At 40.4% G+C, this 11,264-nt stretch overlaps 1 protein-coding gene across 3 annotated transcripts in view; it reads right to left on the bottom strand.

The window, feature by feature from the left end:
• Window positions 1–175: 175 nt before the first annotated feature.
• Window positions 176–11,264, bottom strand: part of APBA1 (amyloid beta precursor protein binding family A member 1) — a 75,104-nt gene continuing 64,015 nt past the window's right edge. For all 3 annotated transcript variants that reach the window (XM_072359254.1, XM_072359255.1, XM_072359253.1), the window contains 5 exons: window positions 9,119–9,298; window positions 8,178–8,390; window positions 4,834–4,953; window positions 4,080–4,220; window positions 176–3,717 (listed from right to left, as the gene is read on the bottom strand). In XM_072359254.1, coding sequence (XP_072215355.1) covers window positions 3,646–3,717; window positions 4,080–4,220; window positions 4,834–4,953; window positions 8,178–8,390; window positions 9,119–9,298 — 726 coding nt within the window. In that variant the 3' untranslated portion in view covers window positions 176–3,645. The remainder of the gene's footprint in view (window positions 3,718–4,079; window positions 4,221–4,833; window positions 4,954–8,177; window positions 8,391–9,118; window positions 9,299–11,264) is intronic.

The raw sequence follows: 11,264 nt of genomic DNA on the forward strand, positions 1-11,264 counted from the left end.
CAATGCCGCTTTAAAAACAAAATCAACAGCATTGGTTCACGTCTGCAGAAATACACGTACTGTTACTTCAAACTAAGTAACAAAGAGGGAGTTCAGTTACCTTCCAAGCACTCACGCACTCAGTACTGGCAAGCCAGCCCCTAACATTAGTATGAGCAAACTCTCAGCCTTGTCTGAGGTATTTTTGTTTCGCATTTTATTGTTGCAAATTGTACAGACATTAACGCTCTGTTAAGTAAAGGAATGTAGCACAGTACATACATCACAACAGAACAGCTGGCCAGGCCCCCCCACCCCCCCCACCCCAAATCAAACCCCTCCTCTTCCGCCCCCTGCCCCCGCCCCAAACCAAACCACTGCAGCGTCATTACAGAGGTCAGAAACCTGTGGCAAAAAAACATCAGAGGAATTACATTCAGCAGATGTGCAGTATCAACATTCCAGGCTCACATAGATTTATATATATATTTATATTTATATAGAGAGATCATTAGATGTTTACAAAGAACAATATTGGTACAAATACAATACTATACTTTTCCCAACGCTTTACAATAATTTCTATTCACCCTCTTTACAGAACAATAATATAACTTCATAGTCTAGGTACTGCGCTAAATATGTACAAGATATCTCAACCACATCGCTGTCTTCAGAAACGTTATCTTATTTAAAAAACAAGGAAAACAAGCAAACTCGGAATCCCCAATTTGAGCCAGGTTCAAAACAAATGTGAGAAACTCGCCAATAAAAAAATAGAAGGGATGTTTCACCCTTAATGTAAACACTGAAGAGTTAACTAGACTGCACAAAGCAGCGAGAAAGAACAAATTCAGGTCTGTCACTGAAGAAGGAATGTAAAGCAGCAGTTTGCTCCATCGTATCTGTCAGTAACTCGTCTCACCTGATAAACTGCTGCCGGGGCCCAGAGAACTGCCAGCTTCCCACTTGGAGCGTGCTTTGTGAAACTCCTTCCCTCTACACGTAAGACAGAACTGTCAGGCAGTCACCAACAGCGTGTGTGAACTATGGACCTGCCAGTTCAGAAACCTCACACACACACTGCTACTGTAAGGATGGCGCTTTCTGATAGACTCTGATCCTGCAAGCGTTCACTTGCTTAATGCTGAGTGCCGACGTACTGTGTACCATGAAAGCACTCAAGGGCCAAGAACTCGGCAGAGTTTTGGATTCAGGTCTCCAGCATTTTGCAGTGAAGTCAGGTAAGGACCACACTGAGCCACTGGTACAGAAGCACAGAAACGAGCGAAGCTGAGTCTAAACACAGCAGGACTCAGGAGCACGGTAACTGTGTCTTTGAGAGTTCACTGAGTTTCCTCAGGCAACTTATGGAAAGGCTGCACTGTATATAATCCTCTGAATTGTACATGGATATATATCGTATTTACATATATTACTATGTATATGGAGAGTTCTGAAAAGAATTCAAATGATCACCATAGACCAGATGTTTACAGGTAAACGAGGTACAAGCCATCCGTTATCCACTTGCATCAGCCTGGTGGCAGAGGTAAGTGTTAACCTGGAGCACTAACACGGTGCTCTTGTGCAGTCTGTTATTCCACAGATTGGGATTAAACCATATAACAACAAGAACTGCAGTAAAATCAAGTCACTGTACATTAACCTCAACACTAAAACATATTCACTGACGACACCGGTTTATGCAGCGCCCCATTGCCTCCCTTAAGTATTTACTGCCCACTGAACTACAACAACAAGAGGTTTTCTACCTCCGATCAGGCCGTGGATGTCTGTGATATCTAAAAGCCAAAAATGAACCTCTTGAGTTCATCCTCCATGGCTCTCCTCAGCGTGCACACCAGCTGTGCCTGTGCACACACACACAGATCCACTTCCACCAACCTCTGCAGACATTGCAAGGAATCATTACCAGGCTGCAAATAACGCCTCTTTTGCACAGCCCACCACACAGTAATTGGGAAACAAGTGACTGTGACCACAAGAACGTCTTCAAAACAGAACAGACATGTCTGTATGCGTGACCTGTTCTTGCCTTCACCTCACTGAGCTGTTCTGCCACTCGATGATATAGCAGAAAATGCTTCCTCAAAAGAAAACCAGCTTACTAGCCTGCACTAAACGCATGGTGCAGTTTCAGTGTAAGCACCAGTGTGCAGTCCTGGTAAAAGTAACTACAAACAATGGAGAATTTTCCTCTCACTAGGAAGAAAAGTCACTGCTTTTATTTATTTTCATTAAAAAAACAAAAACAAAAAACAAAACAACACCACCAACAAAAAAAAACAAACAAGGAAACAACCCAACCCATTTTCCCCCTTTTATCTCTAGCATGCAAGTTACAGGCCACTCAAATCCTATATTTCATACATCCCTACAATATATCTTCATACAAGTGCATATAGTACACATATATATCCTAAAGGTGCCATACAAATGGAAAAAAAGTCACAACTTAACTTAAAATAAATATGTTTATCCCCACTTTACCGCTCCGATTATTATCTATGTCATGAACTGAAGAGAAAGTCAATAAAATTAGACAAGTCTTTGGACAAAAATATATGTTAAAATTGGCTCAGAGAACAAAATTACTTCGAATAGTATGCAGATCTCTTATATTCAAACTTCATTAAATAGCAAGCACAATTTTAAAAACATCTATATACACCGGCACACGTTGCTGTGTGCACCAAATGCGGAAATAAGAGCCTAGAAAAAGTGTAGCTATTCAGGAAAGCCCCTCACTATTTTCTCTTGTAGGTATTTAAAGATCCTCCCCCCCGCCCCCCTGCTCCTTTAACATCTAAAACAGGTAAGGGACTATAAAAGACATGTTACATTTAAAAACAAAGCAGAGCAAAACAAGGAGTTGGAAACCTGGGGGCAGAGAGGGGAAGGCCGCTGTAAAAATAATAGACAAAAAAAGCCTCCCCAGTTACTTGGTGTAAATAGTGGAACTGCAACACGTTCAGGCATCTCAGAAAGAACTTCTGGGAGTCCCACAGGTTGCGACAAACTGCTGATGGGGGAGTAGCCAAAAAGTGTGTATTTAGACAGCCGATTTTAACACAGCAGCATCTACTCATTCTTCTGAAGTTGCCCTTCAGAAGAACTACTTTTCCTACAGATGTAAACCTTTACAGGGTTTCAGAAAGCCTATGGAAAAATGGGAAGGAAAGTGAAGTCACATGCGGGAGGTCCAAGAGAACACTTTGCTTCCTACATTTCTGCTTGTCTGGTAAAGACATCTTTCATTTTGCAACATGGAGCTTGTTTAATTTGTCAAATTACAATTGCAAAACCCCCTACTTATTAGAGTTAATCAAACAAGTCAGAGTCAGCCTGACTTTTTTGTGCATCGTGCTGTGAAGAATGCTGCTGTTATTTTTCTGTTTTGTGTGTGGAACTGCATTTAATTCCACCTGAAAAGAGATGCAACCAAAATAGTCCCATAGATATATTTTGCCCCTTTCCTAACTACAGGAAAATGGTGGGGAGAAGGGAGGAGAGAGAGACAGTACGCTTGTGAGTGAGATAAAGAAATAAACGTCTCTGCAGACACATAAATGCAGCACTAGAGTGACAAGCACTATTGAGGAAAAACATCCTCCATGCACATTGTGACGGTGGGTGTCGGCTTTAGATGTAAACTGGTTGCTCTTGTGCAGTCAGCAGTCTGTACATGGCAGCTGGCATAGTCTTCATATGAATCTAGAGGAAATACGACAGGTTACTCAGTGTTCCTAGCGTGCATGCTTGCTTTGGTGAGGGAACTAACAAAGGTCACACAGGACAAAAGGAAAAAGCGAAGCCTGAGAATTTCTGCACCCTTATTAAAGTATGGCAGAAGGGGATCTAGCAAAGCAATTTGATGTGATTAGCATCAACTGACCACCCAAAGTTGTGGACACTTGACATTTTCTGCATAGAGTTCACCTAACACATATGAGAACTACAGGTACTTTAAAAAGCAGAAATGGTGGACTATCCTCACCCTCGCTTCCACCGTTCAGCTTTGAGTAGCAACAACCTAAAAGAGGTAGCGACAATGAAATACGTTACACTGCTCTTACCTCGCCAACAGCATTTGAGAGAATGTGAACAATTTTCTCATGGGGCGTTGCTACCACACTCTGTCCATTGATTTCAATGATGCGATGGCCAACACGCACACCTCCTCTCTCTGCTATACCACCTCTCATGAGGCTGCAAATCTGGAAGGAGAAGGACAAATTTATCAGTGCCTAGATGTGGGAAGAGGGGCTTTATGCTACCCCTTCTCACCTCTAAATTGTAATTCAGTACAGGCTTGCAACAAATTCTAAAATGTAGTTTGTCACTGACTCCAAATAAGATCTGTTAGCAGCAAACAACTACTGCATATTCTCCTCCAAGAATACAACAGTCAGAAGAGGCTATTTGTGTTGCATGTCAGATGTGCTATAGTTTGGCAATGTAAAGGTGTAGGAAGGATCACAGTTTAACAATGTTAGGCATGAAGATGCCATATGCAAAAGAAGATGAAGAACAGCCTTTTTCTTTCGATAATGTACAATGGCTTAGGTCAGAGAGAGAAATGAAGTAGACTGAAAACAGCCTCAGATACAGTTTCGTTTCTATCATCTATGAGAGCCTTTCTGTTTCTCTGACTCTGAAGTTGTGGACTGAACAGAGTCAAAGATAAAAATAACTCTGATTAGCTAAATGTTTAGATCTTAAGACTTAATACGTGTGCAACGTCCTGTGTGCTGTGTAAGGAAAAAATGTCAGTTTCCCTCTTCCCACACTATCACATATGCTTCACCAGGGAATCCTGAAGCTACTTACAATCCCATTTTGCACACTGAAGCCCAACTGATATCTGAGGTCCGGCCTCCTGATCAAGACAGTGGTTACTGGAGGACACCTGACTATATTCAGTTTAACCCGGGCCTGGTTTTTCAAACCCTGTAAAAAAGAAATCAGCATGAAAAATGGTAGGGACAGAGTGAAATATTTAACGTGAGCATCTGGGGTAAAAAGGTAAGCGTTAGAACACTGACACAGGAACAGCCCTGAATAAACAGTTCTCTGCATGCATTGTAACAGAACTGGGTCACTGAGTGCCAGAAATAAACATGCAAACACTCAGTGAAATCAGCAATACAATATCAAATGTTTCTTGCCAAGAAGCTGAAATGGTTGTTTTAAGAAATGGAGTCTTCCTGTTGCCAATTTCTTCATCTCGTAACACGCTGTATAAGAAAAATATGAAACTGGTCTATCCAGAGCACTGAAAAAGCCAATTGTGGCTGGGAAATGAAATTTCAAATACGTAGCTAAGATAGAAACAAATAATTGGCTTCTCCACTGGGATTCTGGAAGGTTCCACTCCTGTCATATGCTTGTTTAAGCAGTGCTGCTATTTTCTGTTCTTCCTTCCTTCTTGGTGTAACACACTCATTGTGAACTCCTTGATACTAGGAGAAAAATAAAAGGATTTTCTTTCCTTTTGTTCTGTGAGGGTGGTGAAACACTAAAACAGCAGATTGCCTGGATTGGCCTTGAGAGTCCATCCCTGCAGTTATTTAAATCCCAGTAGAAAAAGTCCTTCTTCAGCTGACTCTACTTTGAAGCAAGGTGCTTGCAAGCCACAGAGGATCAGTGGTTGTACGGCTCCACGAAAACTCAAATGCTGAAATGCAGGTAGCTGCAATCTGACCCCTGTACAGTTCTGAGTGCTCAGGTATCTTGCTTGAAGACTGTCGATCATTTTTTCAACACAGAAGCGGAAACACATTTTTCTACTCTTAAATGCTTCTTTCACACAAATAATTAGCCTTAAGCTGTCTGGATGCAGTCATCAAATGGGAAATGGCTGGTCTCACTTCCACACAACCTTGAGCTCAGCCTGGCTTGTTATTCAGGTAGCTTCAAGAGAATTATTGTATGAACTTGAAGTGAGCATGTGCTTATGGAAACTGCCTCCACTCCACTCTCAGCAGAAAGACCATCCCAACTCCACCTCTTCCATGACAGTATTCAGCTCCTCACTGGGTTTATCTGTATGCTGTATGTGCTCAAGAGCCTTCAAAACAGACAGAGTAAAAGACAGGAACTACTTAACACATACTAAGCTGAAGGCATCATGTTTAGTCCGATGGGCTTCTCCCTTAGTCTTCTAAATTCAGAAGGGTAGGACTCACACTGTGATAATTATTCTAGGTATCAAACTTCCGACATATGAGTTAATTCAAGTTACATGCTATACGTAAAGTTGATATGACTGCTCTCTTACTTTCCCTGAGGTATGCACAAGTTATTTACACCTGCTTCTTCAAAAAGAATGTGGTCACACCAACAAATAATTCACTAAATTTACAAAAAGCACAAAAAGTGTCTGATTCCTGGAATAATGCAAAACTGTGATAAATGCTGTCTAGAAAGCAATTGCATAACTTGACCTATTTATTTCCTTCTGTAATCCCTGGGTCTGTTTCTGATAGTACAAAGTACCAGAGGCTTTTGAAAAAGAGACAGATACAGCAATACAATCAGGGAATAACTGCCAGCACCTTCTCCCTAACTCTGTCATTCTGTAATTGGTTTACAGATGATTAGTAGCAGAGCTTACATTGGTAATACTAAAATTACCTTACTGAAGTGCTTGCAAGATTCTTCATACCTGTAAGATATTTGTATGATATTCATTTTTTCATAAGAGCCCTTAGGGCACGCTAAATAAAACTGAAATCCTGAAATTTTTCTGCCACATTAAAATATATGCTTAGGTCATTCAGTAGTTCATACACTTGATACAGAAAGTGCTATATGAACAGCCCTAGATGTATGGCTATGAAGACATGAAAATCCACAGACATTTCTTGTTTTTAGGACAAATAAATGGCTAGCAGTTGTTTTCTTTACAGCTACAACTGTAAGTACCAGCTACCATAAGAGAAAAATCTGCAGAAGATAATCCAGTTATTTCTGTTCTCAGAAAGTACAAATGAGCTTCATCAACATGAAACTCCGCCTGAAAAGGTTCTGAATCAAAAAAGCACAAATCATCAGTTTTAGAAAGAGAACTAACATGGGATAGGAAACAAGTATGACTTACATGAAAAGCCTGAGCTTGTGGTGGACTTAGCTCCTCTGAAACTTTCTGAGAGACATGTAATGTGATTTTGCTTTCCAGACTTCACAAACACAAGACGACTTCTGCCATTTCTTTTTGTATACTACACTTTTAGCTTTCATTTCCACCTGCAGAATCTAAAATGGCTGGCTCATAAATCTGTGCATCTGTTTCTCACTATAGCACAGCATCCATGTTTTTAGAAACCAGAACGGGAAGTCTAGTTCCAATGCCCATGCTATGGCAGGGACACCTCCTGCTAGATAAGTTCACTAGAGCCCCATCCAACCTGGCCTCAAATACCACCAGGGCATCCACAGCTTCTCTGGGCAACCTGTTCCAGACCCTCACTGCCTTCTGAGTAAAGAATTTCCTTCTAATACCTAATCTAAATCTCCTCTCTTTAAATAAAGCCATTCTCTCTTGACCTACCACAATCAGATCATGTAAAAGCGTTAGTTTCCCTCCTATTTCCAACCTCCCTTTAAGTATTTGAAAGCAGCCATGAGGTATCCCCGGAGTCTTCTCTTCTCTGGGCTGATGATATTCCAGGCTGCAAGTGCTCACTGCTTGCTCACGTCAAGTTTTTCATCCAGGCAGAATTTCTATAGAGAATAAACACGTTCCTTTGCCTTTGATTCTAATTTAAAAATACTTAAGGACAGAGCAAAGAAGCCTCGGCTCCACTTCAGCCAGACACTGGGAGGCAATAAAACAGTATAGCTTATAACAACATTAGGCACCTGTTTCTCCAGTTGTCACATAAAATGTTAAGAGCCTTGAGATAGGCATCTGGCAGCATCTGCTTTTCCAACAAAATGTTCTGATGATGTTCTGTACAGTCAGACATTAAGTTCTGATGATAAGCTCTGTCAATGCCTCAACTCACTCCCCGAGAGTCAGAAAACCGGTGAAGTATAATTTGCATCATACTATGAAGACCACCAAATGGAAAGTGCTATACAAATATTCAAGAATTATTACTTAATAGTTCTATACTTACTGCTTTCCTACTATGTAACCCTTTGAAAACATCCAGAAACATTATCCATACCTTTATAATGCTCTGACATGTTGAGAGAGGTAAGCCAACCAGGCTGGTCCCGTTGATTGACATGATCTGGTCCCCTATATTCAGCTTTCCAGACTTCTCTGCTGGTCCCCCATGCATCATATTGGCTATGATAACTGTAGGCAAAATGGATCCCCAGCCAGACTCCACAATCACTACACCTAGGATTTCTCCTTTTTGCTTTTCAATGTAAACCTGTGTTGTTAAGAAAAAGTGCATCAAACAGAAGCTTTTTCTCAAACATGGAACTGACTACCTGCATCTCCCTTTCCCCCGCACATCTTCTGAAAAAGAAGTAACTCCTCCATATAGTTTATGAATCAACAAACAGATACCCTTTACTATTTGCAACATGTTCCAACAGAACAGCTGTATTCAAGCATTAAATAATCAACAACATACAGATTTTGCTTCATAGGACAAAGCTAAACAAGAGGAGTTTACAAGAGCTTATGACTATACATTGGAACACCACAAGCTGTCTTTTGCAGTGGTGCGCAGGTTCATGTTTACTAAAAGAACAAAGCAGCACATCCTCTCAGTAAAAACAATTCTTTACAATCTAGAATCAGTCACTCTAACATTACTGCCTCCATAAGTTTTATGTTGCTTATTGTAACCTTTAAATTGTATTAGTTTTTAACCTGCCTTAAATTCATTTCATTAGCACATAATCTCAAAAGTTTAAAAATTGTTAGATAAACAGAATGCAAACAGATGTACTTTTCGCACATGATAGACTTGGGTTTCTCTATTTGCATTTGATAGAGAAACGGTAACAAGTTGTCCTACTAGGGAGGATATTCCAGACTCATTTAGGTCATTTATAAGAAAATATTAATACTTTTCTGATTTGTGCCCATATGGGCCCGCAACTAGTATGGAGATAGCTTAACATCGTTAGAAAGAAAAATGAGACATACGTCTTTGCAGTTTTCAGATTTGGAGAAGTGAATGAGGTCATCATTGTACATGTCCTGGGTGTTGAGCAAGTCACTATATTCCTTCTGGCTGAGGTCTTCTGGATTGATTCCATTCGCCCTCAGAAACTCTTGGTATGCTACACTAAAGGCTTGACCTATAGACTGTGCAATCAGCTGTGCCTGCCGCAATACCCAGAGAAAAGAGAAAAAAAAAGTCAAACATTCTGAAGGTCCAGTGTACAATCACACTACTAAATGGTTTAAACCTACAAAGCCATGTCACAGTTAAAAAAATTAAAGGTTCACAAGATGTCAATACATTCACCTGAAAAAAGGAAATCCTGTCACAGCTAGGAGTCACTAGCACAAATTTAAAGGCACACCTGCTGCACTGACTGAAAAACAGAAGGCAAAAAACAACTCTACCTCCCACCTGCAGGTCTTCTCAAACTTGCAGCTTCTATGTGGCTCTCCCTTCTAGTAGAGGCAATGCCATTCTCTGACAAGCCAGCAGAGAAATGAAAATGTCTATCTGCCTATGCTTCCTTCAGTGAGAAGAACAAGATGGCATGATAATGGGAAAACAGTGAGCTAAGCGATAAATATGGATTTTACGTATGTTCATATGGATACATCTTGTCTCCAAGAAGAGATCAATTCTCATTTAGACAGCCATCGATTCAGCCAAGAACAGAACTGAAAATCTAGTGCTAGATTTCTTAGATAAGGACTTTTCCAAGGAGGGACACATTTTGGCCAACATCCTCTTGAGGGCTTAGAGCTTCTGTGCCAGTTTCTGTGTAAATTCTTCTAAATAAGCTGCTGTCACAGAAGAAAAGATGACAATGAGACAAACAGAAGATTCATAATATAAACAGGCTGTACTATTCCACTGAATAGTACCTATCTTGCTGCTAATGGATATCAGATCAGTTTTGAAAGCTACCTGTGAGCTACACCACGACTAAGGAATTTCTCAGTTTACTCTTACATCACTGAACAATGCCTTTTTCTTACTGGAAATACAAATAGGTACTTCCCAAGCCTGTAAATCACATAGGAATGATCACATCTAACATAAATACAACCTTACTCAAAGAAACCACAGAATGTAATGCCAGCGATTAGAAGGAAACACCAATTCTAGCTGTCCAAAGTACCAAGAACAGCATGGGAAACTAATTCAGGAGATGTAGATTAGTCTACCACATGCTGAAGGAAAGCAAGATACAGCCTCTATCATCTGACTCTCAGCTTGTAGCTGGTCAGTACAAGAGCTACTAGTATAGAAACTTAAGCTGGAAATGCAGCAACAGCAGCCCCATAGTGGGCAAAACCTCAAATGATAATAAAACAACCGTCTATTTGCATTTTTGTACCAGTTTCTTGAAAAGCTGTGCAAAAATGGCTTACAAGTGGCTGCCACGTTTAAAATGTTCTTGGACAAAATATTAATAGACTACTTCTATCAGTGCTTTTGTCTTCACTTATCGGCCTCAGTGGGGGACTGACATGCACATCCACCTGCAGCTACACAATTTATCTGAATATAGACTCGTATTAGGTTCATCACTACATTTAATCAGCTGCTTATTCAAGGATCTTTCCCACATTACAGTCCTTGCTGATACAAATGGAGTAGAAGTTATAAGAGGATTTTAAAAGAACTGATATTTCCACTTTGCTTCTGTTAACTATTTCAGTATACGCAAAACTGCACTACAAGGTCTTCCTTCAAACTTTTTGCAAGCCACAAGAATGGGAAGTAAGCTATTACCTCATCCTCCCTAACTTGGGCAGGATGTCTTATGCAACTGGCATCACTTCTGTGATCTGTATGTAATCTACACATGGTTGTTAATTCATTATTCCATTTCCTGCCATGTGAACCATTTCACTAGTGTTAATATGACAGCTGCCACAGAGAGTTAATACTTTTTTACTTGGAGGTTCAGAACTGGGAGGTTTTTGTCTTTTTGAAATGTGTGTAGAACAAACCTGATTATGAGACTGACAACTATGTCTCTAGCCACTTCAGTCTGTGTTTGATTTTATCTGTCAGTAACCAAGCTTTACGAAGTGCACAAAGCCACCATGCTACACACACATCGCTTGTGAAGACAGGATATCAAGGTTGGTAACAGGA

This window comes from Excalfactoria chinensis, chromosome Z, assembly GCF_039878825.1.
Source record: "Excalfactoria chinensis isolate bCotChi1 chromosome Z, bCotChi1.hap2, whole genome shotgun sequence".
Classification (NCBI taxonomy): Eukaryota; Metazoa; Chordata; class Aves; order Galliformes; family Phasianidae; genus Excalfactoria; species Excalfactoria chinensis.